Source organism: Schistocerca piceifrons, chromosome 1 (assembly GCF_021461385.2).
Source record: "Schistocerca piceifrons isolate TAMUIC-IGC-003096 chromosome 1, iqSchPice1.1, whole genome shotgun sequence".
Taxonomy (NCBI): domain Eukaryota; kingdom Metazoa; phylum Arthropoda; class Insecta; order Orthoptera; family Acrididae; genus Schistocerca; species Schistocerca piceifrons.
Window position 1 is genome coordinate 1068088312 of NC_060138.1, and position 24638 is coordinate 1068112949.

The following is a 24638-nucleotide window of genomic DNA, read 5'->3' on the forward strand; positions in this document are numbered from 1 at the left end:
TGGCTTAGGCACAGCGTGGGGGATGTTTCTAGGATGAAATTTTCACTCTACAGCGGAGTGTGCGCTGATATGAAACTACCTGGCAGATTAAAACTGTGCCGGACCGAGACTCGAACTCGGGACCTTTAACTTTCACGGGCAAGTGCTCTACCAACTGAGCTACTCAAGCACGAGTCACGCCCCGTCCTCTCAGCTTTACTTCTGCCAGTACCTCGTCTCCTACCTTCCAAACTTTACAGAAGCTCTCCTACGAACCTTGCAGAACCAGCACTCCTGAAAGAAAGGATATTGCGGAGACTTGGCTTAGGCACAGCGTGGGGGATGTTTCTAGGATGAAATTTTCACTCTACAGCGGAGTGTGCGCTGATATGAAACTACCTGGCAGATTAAAACTGTGCCGGACCGAGACTCGAACTCGGGACCTTTAAATTTCGCGGGCAAGTGCTCTACCAACTGAGCTACCCAAGCACAACTCACGCCCCGTCCTCACAGCTTTACAGTTCGAGTCTCGGTCCGGCACACAGTTTTTATCTGCCAGGTAGTTTCATATCAGCGTACACTCCGCTGTAGAGTGTAAATTTCATTTTAAAATGTAAGTTGAATAACAGGGAAACAATAGATTCCTACTTCACGTGATTATTTATAAGCAACAACATAGCTCGCGAGATATTCACTTCTGAACGCATACTACGACTTCACTGCAGAAGCCACGGAAATCATGCAAGAGCACAGGTCGGCACTCCGAACTATTTCTATCTGCCGCAACCACTTACAAACTACGACATGTCAAGCAGTTTTTTCTTGAAGTAAGCTATATTGATGGACATTATTTCACGCAGGATTTACCGACGACACACCTGTTATTAAAAAGATGGACGTCTCCAATAGTCCGGAATCCCATTGAACTTAAATACCCGAGTGTTCATTGGAAGGCATTTTGGGACAACATAAGTTTAACTGTCCACACTGCTGAAGTGGCGTCCACATGGTATAAAGTGGTAAACGATGCTATACCCACTAATGAAAGGTTGCATAGAATCGGTTTAAGTGACAGTGATAAATGCGTCAGCTGTGGTCTGGTCGACACCTTACGCCATCGCTTCACTTGTGGCGGCCATCTCATTAACTGGAAATGGGTGCAGCAGAGGCTGGGCCTGATTACCCGCAGCAGCCCAGCCAGCCACTGCACCGACATCCTGCTCTGGCCGGACGCGAAACATTTTCCCGACACCAAGAACAACACCGTGATGTGGATGTTAAGACAGTTTGTGACATATATCATCATCCACAGTAGTGAAGATAATCTCATTAGTTTCGAGGCTTACATGAGAACGGCACGCTGGAAGATGAAACGTTACCCAAATTTCAGGAAGATGTTTGCTAACATGTTAGACATAATTTTTGAAAAACAAGGCGTAGGGTAAGGACACAAATCACTTTCAAGACTGTGTAGCGAACAAAATACGCAACGAATAAGGGGTTATACCAGTTCCTAGGACTACTCCCGACTTCTCATGGTGTTATTAACTTCATTATGGCGTTTTCATTAATTTATGTCCCCGTGCATCTGTTGTTATCCGTTTGTGTGCTCCAAATGACTTTGAGTTTGGACGGTTATGAATCAAATGACAGAACTGTCATTCCAGGTAAGACAATCAATTATATATATGTTTGCGTTTCGGTTCTATGTCTCTGTCTCGACTGAAGAGGCTATTGTCTGTTTACTATTTATGTTCTATTTTGTAACCTTACAAATGGCACTATATTGAAATGTGTTGTTCAGTCTATTGTAGGATACAATTCGTGTTGAATCAGTTCCAGCACTTCAATATTTTGTTTTTGTGCTTATGTACATACATGGTTGTTTTAATAAAGGAAAAAAGGTAAAAAAAAACAAAAAAAACAAAAAAACGCGCAAACTGCCCCACTCTCCAAGTGCTTCCCGCGACTTTGCGTCTGTCGCGCCGTCGCATCCCGCACTCCTCGTGTCCTGTGGGACTCTCCAGAACTCCCGCGCTGCTCATAACTACCTCGTGTCCTCCCCGGAGACGATCGCTGTGGTTGGCTGGAGCGCACCCGCCCTGTCTTCAAGGCAACGCCCACTCACAAACATAATGAAACATACGAAATACTGGAGTTATATTTAAATAACTAGAAATTAAATAAATGTCGCTACGGTCGGACCATAAACAAGCTCTAACACACATTATTAGATACATAAATAAATTAAATAAACATATAACAAAGGAATAGAACAAAAGGTAGGGCAGTAGCCTAATGTCTCTATGCTTTCTAAAACACAGTAAATATTTAACCAAATTCTTCATGAATAGTATATATCGAATATAAACAAAGACATAGATGAATAAGTATATTTGTAAGCATGCTGCTACCGTTCCTTCGTGTAACTGTGCAATACTTACGGCCTGCCGCGATCGATTGTAATTGTCCACTTTGACCTCCAATAACTCATATACTATTCAAGTTACATGCCTGTAATTTATAACAATTTAGGTTTACATTAATAGCTTTCTAAAGACATGTCGATCGACGAAATCGGATCAAGCGTTTACATTTTGGAAATTTTGATGTGTGCTATTTGTCTAATTTACAGTCAAATGGCTCTGAGCACTACGGGGCTTAACATCTATGGTCATCAGTCCCCTAGAACTTACAACTACTTAAACCTAACTAACCTAAGGACATCACACAACACCCAGCCATCAGAGAAAATCCGTGACCCCGCCGGGAATCGAACCCGGGAACCCGGGCGTGGGAAGCGAGAACGCTACCGCACGACCACGAGATGCGGGCTAATTTACAGTCAGATACTAAACTCATCAAGATATTGAAAATCTGATTAAACCATCAGAATCGTCGTGCAGATAATGGTAATCCACATGTTTCTTTTTGAGGTATCATGATTCCTCTGGCTACTATTAATGTCTGCCATTAAGGTTTCACAAAGTCGGCCATCTTTGGCACTCCCGGCATAGAAATCTCCTTCATCGACACAAAGCACCGTCCTCGTCACAGCGTCAACATGGAATTCCCAGCCACGCGGCTGCTGGACCCCTCTTACTTCGGCCGAAGTCCGGCACCACGTGTTCGGTCTACCGAGCAGCCGCGCCCGCTGAGCGTCCTGTGGGGCCGCCCCAACTCCGAACACGTAACATTTCCAGGGCGCCACAACTCGACCGTTACCTCACAACAGTGACGGAGGAAGGGTGTAGTCGTCACTAGCTTCCCAGAAAAGAAAGATATGATCGTCATATCTTCGTAAATCAAACACGGACTCTACCCCACCTCATCGAAGGGGATATCAATTCGGTACCAGTTTGAAGAAACTCAGAAAATGTAATGGAAATTGTCAAGTAACAAGTTCATCCAAAGCAGTTTGTTGTGAAATCCCAAGACTATTTCACTGTACCCCCCCCCCCCCCCCCCCGCTGTCTTTGCAACAAAAACTCCAGTATGATCCTTCCAGCAGCACCGTACCTTCAATTCGTGACATACTTTGTCATTTTACCAGTCAACATAAAAAACCTGCTACAATGTGAGTACAGAAATTCGCGTGTGACAGAACGTCACTTGCCTGAAACCAAAATGAATCTAACGAAAACAATGTTGTACCATTATACAATGAAGGATTTGATGAGCAGTTGACTTAACTGCTGGTGAATCTTCCGGGTCGTGTGGCCTAATCCATGAAACTTCTTTGTTCCTGGCGTTTCGTCCAGAGCTGCGCTGGACGTCCTTAGAGCTGGTCCTGATTCCTCTGCGTCTCGCCGACTGACCGGTCCGTAGTCGGTGAGCGACATAAATACTGCGAAAAAGGGGCGTGGTAGAAGTTCGCACATGGTCGGTAGAGATAATCGTTGTCAGAAATAAAACTTAACTATAGAGCTGCCATCTGTGAAAGATAAAACTTATCTATCGAATCTGTAGAGCTATTGTGCTCACAGGGTGTTTAGACACAGTCTGAAACTCTTTTAAGCGTGTTTCAGGGTAGGTTGTGTTGAGAAATAATGGTTAAGAAAAAAATTCGATACGTTGCATCGTGTCCGAATTAATTAGCATTGAAGTTAGTTAATGACGCCATTGCTCGCTAAAATTCAAGCGGCCCGCCAGAGACGGTGTCACCAAATGTGTTCGTCGTTTGGCTTCCTAAAAGCGCTACAGTTTACGATATGAGAACAACTGCTACAATTTGTGACTGGCGGCCCTCTTGAATTTGCGCGCCCAGCAGCTTCATTCGTTAAATTCAGTACTAATGAACTCGGAAACTGTGCAACGCATCGAATTCTTCTCTAAACAACTATTTCTCTGTATATACTACCATGCAACACCCTTACAAGCTTTTCTGACTGTTTTTGACCAGCCTCCCTATCACTAAGTTTTTTCTGTTAAAGTATTGCCATGATTTACGGATTAAACAGCATGATCTGCTACAGCTAGTTTTTCTACTTTCCCTAGTCAGAAAAGAGTCATGTATTCCGACAGACGTTTACGGGTGCTGATGACCGGGCAGTTGAGCGCCCCACAAATCAAATGTCATCATCATCAACAGACGTTTATTTATGCTTCTCTTTGTATTACATTGTTGCTTCAGTTCGTAGCGCTTTTGTTTTGCACGTAAGTCGTTGCTATTTGAGTTTACCGAGTGTCATTTTTGTCATCTGGAGATAGTGAGTGGAGCTGTGGACGTTAGAAGATGGAGTGTCAACTGGAGAAATCGTCATATTCCCGACATATTCTTCTGTTTGAGTTCAATAGAGGGTAGACGGCAGTGGAGGCAGCCATAAAAATTTCCGCCTGTATGGAGGCAGTGCCATTGGACAGAGCATGGCAAGAAAATAGTTTTCTCGATTTAAGGAGGGCCGTTTTGACATTAGTAACTTTCCTCGTTCAGAAAAACCATCGGAGTTAGACGAAGATCGTTAAAACGCATTCATCCACAATTATTCACGTCAGTGTACTCAAGAACGGGCAGATTTGATGAACTGTGATCATCCCACCATTGTATGACATTTATATGCACCGGTGATGGTTTAAAAATCGCGTGTATGGGCATCGCATGTTCTAAGTCAAAATCACAAAAGTTCGTGGGAAGCCATATGTGCGTCTCTGCCTGCTCGTCATCAATTGACTCGTGAACAGCACTGACCAATCCTATACTGTATGATTACTGGTGGCTAAAAATGGTGTCCTTTGCTAACATAAGAAAAAGAAAAGAATGGTTGAGTCCAAAGATAACAGCAACTCCTCGTATAAAGACCTGTGCTCGTCCACAGAAGATTATTAATCTCCTGGTGGAACAGCGACGGTGTGATGTACTAGGAATTGCTTCCCCGAGGTGTAACCATCACTGCTGGTATTTATCGTCAACAACTGAGACTTTTGCAGACGCCGTCCAATAACACCTACCAAGAAGACTGCGTGAAGTGATGCTACTCAACGATAACGCCCGACCACATTCTGCTGGACTGACATAAACTGCTATACAGGAGTTTATTTGGGAAGTCACCTACTTCATTCATCTGATCTTATGCCTTCACATTTTCGCTCTCTATCGAAAAACCTACAAGAACTTCCTTTCTGGCTGAAAATGCGCTCTGAACATGGTTCGACGAGTTCTTCGCCTCAAAAAGAAATGATTTCTACACTACTGGCCATTAAAATTGCTACACCAAGAAGAAATGCAGATGATAAACTGGTATTCATTGGACAAATATATTATACTAGAACTGACATGTGATTACATTTTCACACAATTTGGGTGCATAGATCCTGAGAAATCAGTACCAAGAACAGCCACCTCTGGCCGTAATAACGGCCTTGATACGCCTGGGCATTGAGTCAAACAGAGATTGGATGGCGTGTACAGGTACAGCTGCCCATGCAGCTTCAACACGATACCAAAGTTCATCAAGAGTAGTCACTTGCGTATTGCGACGAGCCAGTTGCTCGGCCACCATTGACCAGACGTTTTCAATTGGTGAGAGATTAGGAGAATGTGCTGGCCAGGACAGCAGTTGAACATTTTCTGAATCCAGAAAGGCCCGTACAGGACCTGCAACATGCGGTCGTGCATTATCCTGCTGAAATGTAGGGTTTCACAGGGATCGAATGATGGGTAGAGCCACGGGTCGTAACACATCTGAAACGTAACGTCCACTGTTCAAAGTGCCGTCAATGCGAATAAAAGGTGACCGAGACGTGCAACCAATGGCACCCCATACCATCACGCCGGGTGATACGGCAGTATGGCGATGACGAATACACGCTTCCAGTGTGCGTTCACCGCGATGTCGCCAAACACGAATGCGACCATCATGATACTATAAACAGAACCTGGATTCATCCGAAAAAATGACGTTTTGCCATTCGTGCACCCAGGTTCGTCGTTGAGTACACCATCGTAGGCGCTCCTGTCCGTGATGCAGCGTCAAGGCTAACCGCAGCCATGGTCTCGGAGCTGATAGTCCATGCTGCTGCAAACGTCGTCGAACTGTTCGTGCAGATGGTTTTTGTCTTGCAAACTTCCCCATCTGTTAACTACGGGATCGAATGAAGGGTAGAGCCACGGGTCGAAACACATCTGAAATGTAACGTCCCCTGTTCAATGTACCGTCGATGCGGACAAGAGGTGACCGAGACGTGTAAGCAATGGCACCCCATACGATCACGCTGGGTGATACGCCGGTATGGCGATGACGAATACACGCTTCCAATGCGCGTTCACTGCGATGTCGACAAACACGGATGCGACCAACATGATGCTGTAAACAGAACCTGGATTCATCCGAAAAAATGGCGTTTTGCCATTCGTGCACCCAGGTTCGTCGTTGAGTACACCATCGCAGGCGCTCCTGTCTGTGATGCAGCGTCAAGAGTAACGACAGCCATGGTCTCCGAGCTGATAGTCCATGCTGCTGCAAACGTCGTCGAACTGTTCGTGCAGAGGGTTGTTGTCTTGCAAACGTCCCCATCTGCTGACTCAGGTATCGAGACGTGGCTGCACGATCCGTTACAGCCATGTGGATAAGATGCCTGTCATCTCGACTGCTAGTGGTACGAGGCCGTTGGGATCCAGCCCGGGGTTCCGTATTACCCTCCTGAACCCACCGATTCCATATTCTGCTAACAGTCATTGGATCTCGACCAAGACGAGCAGCAATGTCGCGATACGACAAACCGCAGTCGCGATAGGTTACAATCCGACCTTCATCAAAGTCGGTAACGTGATGGTACGCATTTCTCCTCCTTACACGAGGCATCACAACAACGTTTCACCGGGCAACTGCTGTTTGTGTATGAGAAATCGGTTGGAAACTTTCCTCATGTCAGCACGTTGTAGGTGTCGCCACCGGCGCCAACCTTGTGTGAATGATCTGAATAGTTAATTATTTGCATATCACAGCATCTTCTTCCTGACGGTTAAATTTCGCGTCTGTAGCACGTCATGTTTGTGGTGTAGCAATTTTAATGGGTAGTAGTGTACAGTCGCGGAATCGAAAGTTACCCGAGCGTTGGCAGACTTGTAAATAGTGAAGGAGAGTTATATTATTGATGACTTAAGTCTCTGTTATGTGTATGTGTTGCGTGTATTAAACTTAAGGGAAAATGCTACGAACGTATGCACCTAACCAGTAGCTCCAGTGTAAACCATGCCACAAGTAGACGACATTCCTTCATACCGACAGAGGAGGATGTTTGTCTTCAGATCTGTAAAAGTCTAAACTGCGTCTCTTTATAGTTTGGTGAGTAGTCTTTAGGGTTTGACTGGTTTTTAGATTTAAAGTTTGTGTCTTACAGCAGTAAGCCAAGACTGGTAATACATATTGACAGTAGACTTCCTATTTCAAACAGCCCAAATTGCAATTTTAAACTATTTAGTTTGCCAAAAGCTTTGCAGCCCATTTTCATTCATTTGTTGATTTCTTCCGCAGCCGATGTATTCCTCAAATGCCCTAAACAAATAAACTGTTCGTCTGCTTCTTTGAATTCAGTATTATTTTGTACCACTTTATTCTCGATTCGTTGATTGTACGTTATTTTAAACTTGTGTTAATGGATGTTAGTCCTCCTTTCAAACTTGCTCTATTAAGTTCTCCCACATGCCGTTGTTTATCTGCAGTAGAGGAAGACAGTAAAATGTCATCTGCAGAACGAAGATAGTTCAGATATGTAGCATTAACACATTCCTTCTTCCTTTCCTCAATTTAAAGATCTTAAAACTTGTTCTAGGATTACTGACTTTGCTTTTGGTGATATAGAATCTCTATGCCATTTTAAGGAATTTCCCAGTATCTCTATGAAACAAAAATACAACAGTAACATTGTTGTAACTGGTAAATATTCTTCACTACACTCAGATACGAGTGTAGTTTGAAAACTTGTCCTGTAGATATTCTGTCAGTTAGTTGCGTGTTGCATATATTATTTGAACGATTCTTTTACCGAACATGGAACGAGTCATGTACACAAGATTAGTGGTAACGTTAATGATCACATCATTTTATTCTTACTGCTGCAACTACAATTAAAAACAAGATTTTTCCGTTTTTCTTTATTTAAAAATGACAACAAGTTTTTAAGAGGGAACCAGTCGTTAGAATAGAAGCATCTGTCAAGAAGAAATGATTTTAAATTATATTTAAAGCTTTCTTGCACAGCCTTTGAGTCATTTTATGTTATTGGGGAAGTGATGAAAAATTTTTGTTGCTGCATATTGAACACCTCTCTGAACCATTGACAGCTTTAATAATAGGTAATAAAGGTAGTTTTTTCCTCTAGCGTCGCAGTACGTACTTCACTGTTCTTCTGAAATTGTGATGGATTATTTATGACGCAATTTATTAGCGAAAATACGTACGGTGTTGGAAGTGAATCAAACGCATTCTCAAAATCTATTTCCCATAGACAAAATGATAATCAATCCTCCCTTCTATAATTTCTATTATGTCTAGAATGGCCCATAGTGCTACATCAACTTGTGAAGTGAGAGTTTTTCTTTGCTTCATTAACATAATCATCTACTGTATACTCTGCAGATTAAGGTACGCGGCAGAGGGTACTTCCTGTAACATTTGCGTATGGAGTGCGGGAAGAATGAGTGCTTAAGGGGACCACACCAGAGCCTATCTAACCCATGTTAATTTAGGCAATTATTTGACCCACTTCTGAAAAAACTGTTTGATGCAGGAGTATGTTACATGATTCTAATAGAGTCAACTGAACTAAAATCTACTTTGTCCATTTTATAGTTCTTAAGAAATATTTTTTTAAAATGTATTTACAAAATATATTTTTTTCTGCAGAAAATATTTTTTGCGAACTTCCTAATGGGGGAATATTAATGAATGTAGTACCAGAGGTGGCTTTTTATGGTATGCAGAGTCTCTGAAAATTTCATTCATTTATCTGTGATAGCTTCTGATATAATGGGGCATATGTACTGAAAATTTTAGTTTGGGGGAAATTGACTTTAAAGAAAAAACTTTTGAAATTTGTTACTTACAGTTAATTAAAACTGTCCTGCTACATATGACGGCCCTTCTTTGGCCTCTAGCAGGTCTTCCAGCTTCTTTTTCACCTTCCTGGATGTTTGTCTTGCTTTCTTGGCCGTATTAGATGCAGACCTGTCTGCATCGGCTATCCTCATTTTATCGTAATGTTGCAACCCAGTTATCATATATCCACCAGGATTAATTCCAAGCTTTTACAGTACCCAACACTTTCCAATATTACCACAATTGAATGTAATAACAGCATCATGAACTCAGAGTTTCATTGTATGCATGCCTACAAATACAGTTGTAGGAAGGCGGTTCCGAATTATCCTGTTGAAACATTCATTTGGGTTCTGTGTCTGCCATGCAGGCATTTCCTTAGAAGGTCAGGATGAGCCAAGTCTCTAAAAATAGGTTTAGTTGCTGTAATAACAGCAGCAGGAAGAGAAAACTGATGAGAATAAGATTCTCCAGTTGCCTGAGTCCTGTTGTATTTGCACCACGAATTTTCTCCTGATGGACACAATCCATGACATGGCTTATCATCAGTAGAGGACTTACTGAAGAATATGGCTCAAACATCCCTCTTCATTGCCTCCAGATTTTCTTTATTTCTCCTAATTGCCTGCTCATAGTATATCTGCGAGTTTTCTATTTCAGTTTTAGTCAACTGACCCTGTTCGGTCAACAATTTTCCGCCTTCTAATTTTTTTCCTCTCATGTCAACAGTTAGTTTTCTCAACCTTGTTCCCTAACGTTTTTGAACATGGCCTACACAATCTATTTTGCTAATAATGGCACCTGCATATGGCTTAGAGTTGACAGTGAGTGGGTTGACAGTGGGTGACAGAAAAGTGGGCGTGGCACATAAACACACATGGTAGGAAAATGCTCTTTAAATGCTCGAAAAAAAATTTTTTCAGCAAAATCTTTTTCACAGTACTTAAATAAAACCTTAATCTATCGGAATATGATGAAAACCGAAAATCGATCTTTTTCGACCTGAACCACGGTGTAGTTCCCTTAAGTGCCTCTGTCGTTGCTATAGCTATGGGAACTACGTTGGGGACTGTGGTATATTAATTCTAGGTTGCTCACTTAATACTGTTTCTTTCTATTACTGAAGGTTTTTCGGCATTTCTTTGACAATGAAACAATCAAGATCGGAAACAATTATTCATTCAAAAATTATGACCGGTTTCGGCCTTTATGCTGGCCATCTTCAGATCCACTGTGCCATATGGCTGAAGTCGACGGTGCACAGAACAGTTGCGTGATGCTACGGTAACCGGTCATTAGTTGTAAATAAATGATAATTTGCAATCTTCACTGTCTCAGTAAGTGATAATTTGCCATCAATTCCTGTTTTATCTCCAATCATGTCATGTAAAAATATTTCTCTGACATTCTTTCAGGAGGCACACTTGTGATCATTGGTGCTGCCATTCTTTTCTTGAGGAATGGTCATTAAGACTTCATGACCATCTCGAGAAAAGAATATTATGTAATTAAACTACTTTTTGTTTACAGATAGATGGGTACAGAGTCTGTACACAATGGAATCCTCACACCAGAAAGCCGTAGCACACCGCTGTAGTAGACAAAACAAAAAGGCGCAGCCCATCTCGGTTGTATCAGTAGGCTGTGCCATTTGATTTTCGTTACTCTTCCGGTGACCTACGCTGCTTTGGCGCTAGGATACCATTAAGTACAAAGACTGCGGAGATATAACCTTGTAGACATTTCCAATTCACTCAAGATGTACTGTTGCAATCGTGCGTATGAAGTACATGAAATGATGACATTTACGGATCAATAGCACAAGCGGTACTGAGGTACAAAATATCGGACCATGCTGAAGCACCATATTACGTGATGTAGCCTCCACAAGCAGCAGTGCAGGTGCTGACTCTGCCATCCAGTCGATCGCAGAGATGTCGACTACTGTCTTGGGTACCTTGTGCCACGCCTGCTCACTCTGTTCATGTAGTTCTCTGAGAGTAGTTAGTTGACGAGTTGCACGAGCCCCTTCTCGTCCCATAATATGCCAAACGTGATCGATTAGAGACGAGCCAAGATATCTGGATGGCCAGGGAAGCTTGCAGCGCGTCTTGCAGAGCACGTTGTGTTTCACGGACAGTGTGTGAGTGAGCATTATCCTGATAGAATAACACATTAACTTCCTGTTGCAAGAACGCCGGGCTGGATTAGCCGAGCGGTCTCAGGCGCTGCAGTCATGGACTGTGCGGCTGGTCCCGGCGGAGGTTCGAGTCCTCCCTCGGGCATGGGTGTGTGTGTTTGTCCTTAGGATAATTTAGGTTAAGTAGTGTGTAAGCTTAGGGACTGATGACCTTAGCAGTTAAGTCCTATAAGATTTCACACACATTTGAACATTTTTTTGTTGCAAGAACGGAAAAATACCGGGTGTAACAATATTCTGCACGTACCGAGAGCTGGACAGAACAGCAAAGGTGAAAGAGAGTAGTAGCTTAGCGCATCCAAACCATAAGGCATCTACGTGTATCTTGGACGAACGCACTCTACGAGACAGCGCTCTTCATGTCTAGGTCGTAAGCACGAGCTACCGTCACTTGCGTGCAGGTAGAATCTACTTTCATCGTTGAAGACCATGGCGCTCAGTGCCGTCTTCCAAGTCGTCCTCTGAAGGCACCAATCGAGTGGTACACAATGGCACTGTGGCGTGAATGGAAGACGGGCTAGAGACGTGCGGTCCTGTAGTCCCAATGCTAATGTGGCCGAGCGGTTCTAGGCGCTACAGTCTGGAACCGCGCGACCGCTACGGTCGCAGGTTCGAATCCTGCCTGGGGCATGGATGTGTGTGATGTCCGTAGGTTAGTTAGGTTTAAGTAGTTCTAAGTTCTAGAGGACTGATGACCTCAGAAGTTAAGTCCCATAGTGCTCAGAGCCATTTGAACCATTTGAACCCAATGCTATTAACTGGTCCACAACAGTTCGTATTAACATGTCTGCGCAGTGATATCTGTTTGATTTGCCACTTCTGCCCTTAGATTATGACGATCCGGTTTGGCGTCTGGGCTACGTGGCCGCCCAGAACCTCGTCAGGGGTGCGAGAATGTTCACGTGACCACCGATACCGGCATCGTTGCACAACTGGCGCAGCACTTCCAGCTTGTGTGGCATTTTTCCGCAAGCACCATCCCGCCACTCGGAAGGCTACAGTTTGACCCCTGTCAAACTCGCTTGGTTGGCTGTAGAAAGCATGAGAGCATCTCCGTGGCATAGTTGCCTGCTTGCTTCACAAGTTTTCCCCACACTGAGCCTCCCGGCTGTTAGCATTCCCTATTAAAGGATAGACGCAGACAGCGCCCTGGTAGCTATGCCACTATTCTATATGTTGCTGGATATGATAGTATATCTACCATTCCCCGAGTGGCATATGCCGTCATCAGATCAACATCGACTTCCAGGTGTACTATTTTTTCCTGACACTGTGCCTGGAAACAAACAAAAAATGAATAAAGTCTCTTTATTTTTTTCGAAGCGACAAAATTATTTGACTACCCCTCGTATTCGCTATGGGTCCCGCAGAATTGAGCAAAATGCTGGGATGGGTCAATCGAGTGTTTTTTAGGCTTTTTCCTTCGAAAACTGACCGAATTTTCCCAAAATTCTATCAGTGAATCGAAAGTTGCTACTGCTTTATCTACGACTGTGCCTTTGTAATTATATCAATTCAGGCCTCCATTATCTTATCCTCCACTCATCTGAAAATAATTTTAGGACTGTCCTGCTCAGTATGGAGTTTACAATGTCTATAGCTTTTGCTGTGTTTGTATTTTCAATAGATATCGAATACCGTTAAGAAAAGTACATGTTTCGCTGTCCATATTCGCATACTTTATTGTACTAAAATACTGTTTTGGTATTTTGAAGAGCTTATGCCGTATTAGAGGTATTTCATGTGGCACCTTCACTTCGTCAGCAGTAGGTAATTGGTTCCTCTGTAAGTATTCTCATTCTCTCTCTGCCTCTGCCTCTGTCTCTCTCTCTCTTTCTCTCTCTCTCTCTCTTTCTCTGTGATAATACTAACTATATTATCGTGTTAATTTTTGTAGACTTCTGGAAGAGTACACGCCGCCTGCTAGGTAACCGCCTTATGATGTGCAACATCTTCAGCAGTGTACTGTTCATGTTCGGCATGTCAGGCAGCTGGGCGTACATGCCCAAGTACATGGAGACGCATTTCCAGCAATCCGCATCCACCTCGAGCCTCGTATTAGGTACGTATAGTGTCTCTATTGGCTGACGACGACGGCCTGAGCTCCATCCCAAATGGACAGGCACATCAAGATCACATGCTTAATAAGAACGATTTTCTTTTCTCTCTTACAGAACCTTAAATTTTTTGTGTTCTGTGAAATGTAATACTTGTGATTACTGCAGTTTATAGGTCACCACTGGGTAAACGGGATATTTCCGCGAAAAATTTTGATGGCTTAATCTGCTGTCAGTCATTCAAAAAGGAAGGGGTTATTAATTTAGTGATTTAGTGTTAATTTCTTGAAGGAATCTGACAGATAAATTCTGATGACTATTAAGGGTTACGCCATGGAAAATTCGTTGAGTGAACAGTCCATGTGGCAGCATATCCGATAGACTTTGAAGCAGCATATTTAACGGAAGAATCTACGGATGTACATTAACAGTCATGTTTACCCGTAAATGTATCCGTCCTAAGCCCAAACATACGATTCCTTTAATTTCTCACACAATGTTGATGCACCAGCTATGAACTCAGCGGTTTTGTTTATATATTTAGATATACTGACCACATTTAAACCATAGGCAGTGTTTATGTTTTTTAAAATTTGTAAAATGTTGTAACTGATATTACAGTGACGTTTCAGCATGAAATTTCAACATCATCTCGAACAAAGAAGCAACATATGCAGGTTGCTGAGAAGTCGCTATATGAACAACGAAACATGTCATTACAGATGATGAAACGTGAGCTAAGACCGAATAAGCCATCGGTAGGATTAGGCCTCACTCACACTGACAAAAGCTCTATAAGTGCGGTCAAATGTGAAAGTTATACTCTCTGAGTTCTTTTATTTTAACAGCAACGTGTCCTAAAGAACAAAAAGGAGTGATACTTACAAGGTTCAGCGTCGTTTGGAAGGTGGATTTGTAAATAACTTCCGGATTTGCGGCGAAACACCTCACTGATTCTACGCCACGATAATGCACCTGCTCACACTTCGTTGCCTGTTCATGAATCTTCAGCCAAAAACCATACTTTGATGGTGCCCCTGATGCCATATACACCAGACATGGCCCCATGTAACCTTTTTCTGTTCAGAAGGAAATACCTCAAGGGCGGCCGTTTTACAAGTATAGATGAGATCCCCAAGATAGGGTCCCACAAGTGTTTGGAGAGTTGGAAAAAAACACTGGCCAAAGTGCATAATATCTAAAGGGGACAGTGTTTTGAGGTGATATATTTTATATAGAAATTTAAATATCATTCTTTTAAAAAAAATATCCCGTTATTTTATGAACACGTTGGCTAAAAATAAATTTACGATTGCATGGTTTCGCTACGATATTTACAGACAAATGTGTCTCGAGCTCCCAGTAATGTCATGTGGTTTAAAATCCACGAGCTTTCAGCCGAGTAATCTTGGGAAATTGTCAAGGGGTGACTGCCTTTCGGTTGCTGCTGCTGTCCTTATATAACTGGTGTGACGTCTGTGAAGTCACTGGTGCTTGCTTCAGCACCCGATGAGGTAATGTTTTCGTTGCACGCCTGCCGCAGCCTTCCGATGTGAAGGTTGTCACAGTTTCTTATCTAGATCACTTATTTTATTATGCTATCCCAGAGATTATTAATTCGTGTTATAACAGACGTCTCGTCGAGTGTAATACGACGTCCGTTTTCTACATCATGCTCTGCTATCGCCATTTTCTCAGGATACCCAAGGCGAAAGCATCTAATGTTCTACACGGTGCTATATAGTAGTACGCACAGTCTGTCCGCATAAAACTGTCCGCAACCACACTGTATTGTATATACTCTTGGCGTTCTGAGGCGTACATCGTCGCCAGCCGGGGTGGCAGAGCGGTTCAAGGCGCTACAGTCTGGAACCGCGCGACCACCACGGTCGCAGGTTCGAATCCTGTATCGGGCATGGATGTGTGTGATGTCCTTAGGGTTAGTTAGGTTTAAGTAGTTCTAGACTGAAGCGCCTACAACCGCTCGGCCACACCGGACGGCGCCACCATTGACCAGACATTTTCAATTGGTGAGAGATCTGGAGAATGTGCTGACGAGGGCAGCAGTCGAACATTTTCTGTATCCAGAAAAGGCTGTACAGGACCTACAACATGCGATCGTGCATTATCCTGCTGAAATGTAGGGTTTAGCAGGGATCGAATGCAGGGTAGAGCCACGGGTCGAAACACATCTGAAATGTAACGTCCACTTTTGAAAGTGCCGTCAATGCGAACAAAAGGTGACCGAGACGTGTAACCAATGGCACCGCGTACCATCATGCCGGGTGATACGCCAGTATGGCGATGACGAATACACGCTTCCAATGTGCGTTCACTGCGATGTCGCCAAACACGGATGCGACCATCATGATGCTGTAAACAGAACCTGTATTCATCCAAAAAATGACGTTTTGCCATTCGTGCACCCAGGTTCGTAGTTGAGTACACAATCGCAGGCGCTCCTGTTTGTGATGCAACGTCAAGGGTAACCAGAGCCATGGTCTCCGGGCTGATAGTCCATGCTGCTGCAATCGTCGTCGAATTGTTGGTGCAGAGGGTTGTTGTCTTTCAAACGTCCCCATCTGTTGACTCAGGGATTGAGACATGGCTGCACGATCCGTTACAGCCATGCGGATAAGATGCCTGTCATCTCGACTGCTAGTGATACGAGGCCGTTGGGATCGAGCACGGCGTTCCGTATTATCCTCCTGAACCCACCGATTCCATATTCTGCTAACAGTCATTGGATCTCGACCAACGTGGCAAGCAATGTCCCGCTACGATAAACCGCAATCGCGATAGGCTACAATCCGACCTTTATCAAAGTCGGAAACGTGATGGTACGCATTTCTCCTCCTTACATGAGGCATCACAACAACGTTTCACCGCGCAACGGCGGTCAACTGCTGTTTGTGTATGAGAAATCGGTTGGAAACTTTCCTCATGTCAGCACGTTGTAGGTGTCGCCACCGGCGCCAACCTTGTGTGAATGCTCTGAAAAGCTAATCATTTGTATATCACAGCATCTTCTTCTTGTCGGTTAAATTTCGCGTCTGTAGCACGTCATGTTCGTTGTGTAGCAATTTTAATGGCCTGTAGTGTAAATCACGTGACGCGACTGGAAGCTCCAGAGAATTTTGTCAAAGAAAATGAAAACTTAAAAACACGAATGAATACTATACATAACTACAGGGCAGAGGTAACAACAGGGAACGTAATGCACTACACTTGCAGTGGCGGTGTGTGAGACGAAACAGGAGTGGCAGCTTTGCTACGAGATGCCATTGGGGTGCCTGCAGGTTCCTTCGGCCTGGTGTCGACCGCGCTGGGCCTGGCCGCATCGGGCGTCGTCATCTGGTGGTTCCAGCCCCGGCCTCGCTCTCTGGCAGCCTGGAATGTTGTTGTTGAACTCATCGACGCATTTGTGCGGGTCGGCTGGGCCTTCATAGCATGCGAAGATGACTACATGTCCGGCGCCCGGTCGTCAGATGGACGGTGCGTATCCTCCTAGTTCTCAGGACAGTACACAGCAGAGAAGTACTGTGACCAGTCGCAAGTGGATTGTAAAGGCAATGTATGACGTTCCTGGTGCTTCGAAAAGTCAGTTTTCAGGTGTAGAACCATGCAGTGATTTTTGATGCAGGAGACAGGCGAAATACCCTCAGACTTCAGGAAGAATATAGTAATTCCAATCCCAAAGAAAGCAGGTGTTGACAGATGTGAAAATTACCGAACTATCAGTTTAATAAGTCACAGCTGCAAAATACTTACGCGAATTCTTTTCAGACGAATGGAAAAACTGGTAGAAGCCGACCTCGGGGAAGATCAGTTTGGATTCCGTAGAAATGTTGGCACACGTGAGGCAATACTGAGCTTACGACTTATGTTAGAAGAAAGATTAAGGAAAGGCAAACCTACGTTTCTAGCGTTTGTAGACTTAGAGAAAGTTTTTGACAATGTTGACTGGAGTACTTTCTTTCAAATTCTAACGGCGGCAGGGGTAAAATACAGGGAGCGAAAGGCTATTTACAATTTGTACAGACTCCAGATGGCAGTTATAAGAGTCGAGGGGCAGGAAAGGGAAGCAGTGGTTGGGAAGGGAGTGAGACACGGTTGTAGCCTCTCCCCGATGTTATTCAATCTGTACATTGAGCAAGCAAGAAAGGAAACAAAAGAAAAATTCGGAGTAGGTATTAAAATCCATGGAGAAGGAATAAAAACTTTGAGGTTCGCCGATGACATTGTAATTCTGTCAGAGACAGCAAAGGACTTGGAAGAGCAGTTGAACGGAATGGACAGTGTCTTGAAAGGAGGCTATAAGATGAACATCAACAAAAGAAAAACGAGGATAATGGAATGTAGTCAAATTAAGTCGGGTGTTGCTGAGGGAATTAGATTAGGAAATGAGACATTTAAGAAGTAAAGGAGTTTTGCTATTTGGGGAGCAAAATAACTGATGGTGGTCGAAGTAGAGGAGATATAAAATGTAGACCGGCAGTGGCAAGGAAAGCGTTTCTGAAGAAGAGAAATTTGTTAACATCGAGTACAGATTTAAGTGGCAGGAAGTCGTTTCTGAAAGTATTTGTATGGAGTGTAGCCATGTATGGAACTGAAACATGGACGATAAATAGTTTGGACAAGAAGAGAATAGAAGCTTTCGAAATGTAGTGCTATAGAAGAATGCTGAAGATTAGATGGGTAGATCACATAACTAATGATGAAGTATAGAATAGAATTGGGGAGAAAAGGAGTTTGTGGCACAAGTTGACAAAAAGAAGGGACCACTTAGTAGGACATGTTCTGAGGCATCAAGGGATCACAAATTTAGCATTGGAGGGCAGCGTGGAGGGTAAAAATCGTAGAGGGAGACCAAGAGATGAGTACACTAAGCAGGTTCAGAAGGATGTAGGTTGCAGTAAGTACTGGGAGATGAAGAAGCTTGCACAGGATAGGGTAGCATAGAGAGCTGCATCAAACCAGTCTCAGGACTGAAGACCACAACATCAACAATAATCCATCAAGTAAATATGTTTCTGCAGAAAGATAAACCAGTGTGAAATGCAACAGCATGGTGAACGCGTGTGCTGTATCCGTAAACAAGTAATAGTTAATAAACAAGCGATTCCTTCACATATTTACGATCTACATTCTATGAATCTGAAGGAATTTGGCATAAAATAACAATGACATACACATCTCAGCAAAACAATATAGCTAAATGCCTCAACAGAACATTAATGGATATAGTAAGGTCACTGTGGTTAGGAAGTAATTTACTGAAGAGTTCTTGGGCTGAGTTGATGTACACTGCAGCATACATAAGAAATTGTGTTACAAGTAGCCACAACAATGAAAAAATGCCTCATGAATTGTGAACAGGTAGGAAGCCTAGTTGAATCATTTACAGGTTATAGGATGCAAAGGTTTTGTTCACATTCCCAAACAAAGACATTGTTCTAAATTATCCACAAGGGCAGAAAATGGCATTCTTATAGGATATTCTCTATATGGTAATGGATGAAAGGTTTGGATGCCAGAAATGAAACATGTTATGAAATCAACGGACTAATTTTTGAATGGCAAATGCTCAACTCAAAATAAGAGACAGAAAGAATCTATTGGACTGTACAATGATGGATCATTATCGTTTCCAATTATTGAAGATGAGATACGAAGTGTAAGGGAAGATTCAAACACTGACAAGGAATTTTATGGTTTCTCAAATCAGAAGGAAATTTTGGAAGAAACCGAAGACAATCAGGAACTAGTGGAACATGCTGAAACTTCACAAAGTAGATGCAAGTCAAGAAAGGATGTAAAAAAAGAAAAAAATAGTTTTAAGCAAATGTCATCCAATGACACTTTTTTCCAAAGAGAAGGTGTATGCTGAAAAAGCACAAATAAATTTCATGCGAGGAAGGAACAGTGATGAACCGTTATTGTATCAAAGCAGTTATTCTGATGAGGCAGCGGAATGGTTGGTTGCAATGAATGAAGAAATTGACTACATTTCTACATTCTACATTTATACTCCGCAAGTCACCCAACGGTGTGTGGCGGAGGGTAAAAGATTCGTAAACGTCGGAAAGTAAGAGCTAAATTTCACTTCAACTAGTAATAGGGCTTATGTCGGGCTGAATTACGCAAGAATTGTCATCTTGGGAAAATGAAATGTAATGAATGTCATTGTACTCCGTAATGCCCCAGTAAAACATGTTAATCCTTAATTTTTCGTGTATAAAATACACTCTAAGAAAAAAATTGAAACGACGCACCATTAATTATTTGAAAGAGCGAAAATCAGTAGATGTTATGTACATCAACAGACAAACGAATGATTACAGTTTCGTAAAAATAGAGAAACAGATTCACAAGCTGAAAAAGTCAATAGCGCGTTGGTCCACCTCTGGCCCTTATTCGGCTTGGCACTGATTGATAAAGTCGTTGGGTGTCCTCATGGGAGATAAAAAAACTAAACTCCGTCCGAACAGGCCTTGGAATGCCAAACGGTACCGACCGGCCGCCGTTTCATCCTCAGCCCACAAGCGTCACTGGATGCGGATATGGAGGGATGTGTGATCAGCACACCGCTCTCCCGGCCGTATGTCAGTTTACGAGACCGAAGCCGCTACTACTCAATCAAGTATCTCCTCAACTGGCCTCAGAAGGGCTGAGTGCACTCCGCTTGCCAACAGCGCTCGGCAGACTGGATGGTGACCCATCCAAGTGCTAGCCCAGCCCGACAGCGCTTAACTTCGGTGATCTGACGGGAACCGGTGTTACCACTCCAGCAAGGCCATTGGCTCTCCTGAGGGATATTGTGCCTATTTCTGTCCAATTGACGCGTAGGATCGTCAAAATCCCGAGCTACTTGGAGGACCCCCCCCCCCCTCCCCCACAGTGCTCCAAACGTTCTCAACTGGGGAGAGACCCGACGACCTTGCTGGCCAAGGTAGTAGAAGCTCTCGCCGTGTGCCGGGAAAGATTGTTGCCGAAATGTGAGCCTAGATGGCTTGCCTTGAAGAGCAATGAAACAGGGATGAGAATATCGTCGACGTACCACTGTGCTATAAGAGTGCCGCAGATGACAACCAAAAGGGTCCTTCTATGAAAAGAAATGACACCCCAAACCATCACTCTTGATTGTCGGCTGTATGGCAGGGGTTTCAGACACGTCTTCGGCCTGGAATCTCATTGACTCGAGTTGAACGGTCTTCAGTGATGAGACTCGCTTCGAACTGAGTCCCAATAACCAGCGAAAGCGTGTCTGGAGACCCAGCAGACAGAAGTAGGACACCAAAGTGCCTGTCGGTCGCCATAAGGCCGGTCAACTGGTCTGGGGAGCCATGTCATTTCATAGAAAGACCCTTTTGGTTGTCATGTGCAGCACTCTAAGCATTGAGCATGAAATTATTCTTGAAATGAATTATTAGACACAGTTATATAAGTGTATACTGCACATGAAGGGAAATGAACGGTATGTGAATTTTCCGATAAATTCTAAGAAATTAAACAAAGTTTTCTCTGTCGCTATTAACTAACTGAACTAATACAACGCGTTTGGGAAGTGTGCTGAAATTCTCAGATAACTTTTCCATCCCTCATATTTGAGTGTTTTGCAAATATAGCGTCCCAAAACTGCTCAAAACATGAAACAAGGCTAATCTTAGGTCGAAAATTATGAAGCATTAATGTGAAAAAAATTGCCGTACCAGTTACACTAGTTAATAGGAACCGAAACAGGAAATCTTAATATATTCTATTTTAATGGAGAATACTTATTTGATCATTACATCCACTGTGGTATAGTTACAAAAACAAGGGCGTAACGTCGAAGCCAACAAGAACTGTTACAAAATGGATAAATTAATTTCCTGTCGCACAGAAGACATTTCGACACAGTTTGACGTAAAAGAGAACACAAATTGATTAGAGCCAGCTTATAACACTTTTATTACAAAGTTATTAGCTCTGTCTCGACTGTGGAGAATTATATTACCAGTTGCATCGTAAATTGATTAAAATGTCCTTGGGAATAGCTTGGATCACTTCTCGTGAAAAAGTCGTCTGGTTTCTGGTCCTATTTATCGCAAATGAAAATTAATTCATGAAACTGATTAAACTGTACACGCCTGCTTATTATCAGATGTCTTCATGTTGCCCAGTAGCTTTTCGTTTATTGCTGTAATGACGTAGCACTTAAAATGAGACAGCATTGATTGAATGACTAATAACGGAGGATTCATTCAGGTGCTTCAAGCCTGGGATAAATCTGTCGTAGATGTTGGTAGCGGATTTTTCTTGCTGCAACGCACGCCTTCTACCGAAAGAAGTTTATTAGTATCAAGCGTGGCCTTAATTTTGTAAAGAAATTACTGACAAGGTACACTTGGAACGCATCATTGTATGAAAATGAAGCTATGTCTGTAGAAAAGCGTTTGAGATGTGATGTTACAGAGACTGATGAAAATTAAGTGAGCTTAAGTGATTTAATTGTGTTGACACTGGGTTGGGGCAACATGGCAAACCAGTCAAAAGACTGAAGGAAAAAGAATCGTGCTGTCTAAGCCGCCATGTGTCCTTCAAACCTTGTAAATGATATAACGCGTCATTTTCATCATTCAGTCAGGTCTGTAACTGAATGAAAATAATGAAGCACATGCACAGATTGTGGTAAATTCATCTGAAAGTTGTTCCAACATGAGTCTTAAGTTGTGCGCTAGCAGTTTTCTTCGCAATTATATCACATGCAGTGTCCGCTTTAATTTAGTTGCCTTAGAATTCTGATTCTTGCTTACAGCAGTGTCAGTACGAAATTTTCCTTTAACACTAATTACTCATGGGATACAAAGCAAATCAAATAAATTTCCTCGAAATATGTCCCATACGAACAGTTTCTATAACTATGAAATTAACGGAGATAAGAGGAAGGTGTTTAGGGCAGCAGACAGCGATGTGAGCGCTCTGACACTGCGCAACACAATTGAAGGATCTCTTTTTCGAAACCCCATTGCGGCGGCTAATTTCGAATTTTCTCTCAAAGGAGTCTATAAGCTTCCTCTGTAGTGGTCCAAAAGCGTGACGCCCTGCAAAATCGCCCTCGGGCTCGACAACGCTTCAAACAAGAAGCTGTCCCCAAACGCCAAAAAAAGGCCAAAAAAAGACCAGAGTTCGGAAGTTCATGTGACTTGTAAGGTGGGTTAATAATGCCACATTGGCATCAAATTTCACTGCACTTCTGCCCTGTGCCACCATTGATATGCCATACGATGGGAAGGTCGTCACATCCCCCTCTTACCCAACTTTCACCTCTTATTTTGCCGCTTCGCGATGGAGGTCAGAACAGTGAAGCCTATATGCTGAAATCACGCTGTTTTCTTAAGGGTGGCCGAGGAAAACATTTCAGACACATTCCCACCTCCCAGTCGACACGAAAAGGGCTCACAGGGTAGCATAAAGTGGGTCAACGAAACCAACCCTTTCCTTGGGTCATTGAGTCCACACACTTCGCGGTTGAAAACGACAGTTCGTATTGCGTAATGCAGCCGGCATTCTTGACAATCTGACACTTCCGGACGATTCAACTCTTCTCTGAGAATACGTGGGCTGGATCTCCGCTGAACATGATGGCAGAAATTTTTAATCTGGTTTACAGTGTGGAAGATCTAGGGATCGTTCAAAAGTATTCGACGCAGTTTGAACGCAGACATTTACGCGTACGTGAATAAAACTGCAAAAGAACCCCCGTCTAAGTCCTTTCAGTGCGGCAACATCATCGACAGCATCCTACCAGATTTAATGGAAATATTAAAAATGTGCCTTTATACAGAAAACATATGAAGTAGCTCTAGACGCCTGCAGGTAGGCAAGCACTTGACACTCTCTCCTCTTCCTCTCCCCCTCCCCCCCCCCCCTCCCAAGCCCGTTGCCTGCCTGCAGTTGCCTAGGAATAAGTCACCAGTTTTCTCAGTAAAGGCACATGTTTAGAAATCTCAAGAAGTGTGGGTCGGAACGAACGAGTGTGTTGCCTAACTGGGGCGCCTTAGAAGTACCCTATGCCGTTTTATTCATGCCATAGGAGGGCAGATAACAGGAAGGCTGAAAAAGGGTAAACACCCTTTGCTGCTTAGGATCACGTTCAAATTGATTTTGAAGGGGCTGTAGTGATTCCACACTGTAGATGAGAGCAAAAATTGTGGTTGCGCTGCATTCCAAATGGGTGCATCGCGTTCAGTGGTCCCCTGACCAAAGAAAATTTTAATAATTTTAAGTACATATTACATCAGAAAATCTTAACAATTTAATTACATGTTAGATCACACTGAGACGTAGACAAAGGCTTTCAAGTGCATGGAACAGATGAGTAACGAACAGGATGAGATAACAAGTTCTGAGTCAACTGAAAACTGTTTACTTCTCAGTGACTGCTAAACACGCCAATGGAAATTATTCTTGACGGTTCACCAAGGCGACGGGTGTAGAGTTCCGTAACATGTTATGGAATAATTTCGAGTGGAAGTTAGAATGACAGTCAAACATTAAGACGATCACATGTCGAGGAAAGTTTCCAAAGGAATATTCCCGACTGACATCGCAGAGGGTCGTGTGTACGCAGAATTAATGTGATTGGAATAATAGCCCAGAGAGGGGCTGATTAAAAGAAATTATTGGTAGAAAGGAGTAAAGTTTTAACGTTGAACGGCATTACCTTTTTAGTAACGGATTAACGATAAGCGAAGTTAACTTTGTGACTAACGTTGCGGTACACAGATATGTTACAGAACCGCATCACCCCTAGCGTATGGGATAAATACCTGCTGGAATGTACGACGTTAATGCATGATGGCAGCAGACCGTATTATTCGT

General features: G+C 43.1%; 1 protein-coding gene across 4 annotated transcripts in view; it reads left to right on the plus strand.

The window, feature by feature from the left end:
• LOC124797735 (solute carrier organic anion transporter family member 74D-like) overlaps nucleotides 1–24638 on the plus strand; it is a 139434-nt gene that overhangs the window by 62810 nt on the left and 51986 nt on the right. For all 4 annotated transcript variants that reach the window (XM_047260808.1, XM_047260809.1, XM_047260810.1 and 1 more), the window contains 2 exons: nucleotides 13613–13777; nucleotides 17072–17267. In XM_047260808.1, coding sequence (XP_047116764.1) covers nucleotides 13613–13777; nucleotides 17072–17267 — 361 coding nt within the window. The remainder of the gene's footprint in view (nucleotides 1–13612; nucleotides 13778–17071; nucleotides 17268–24638) is intronic.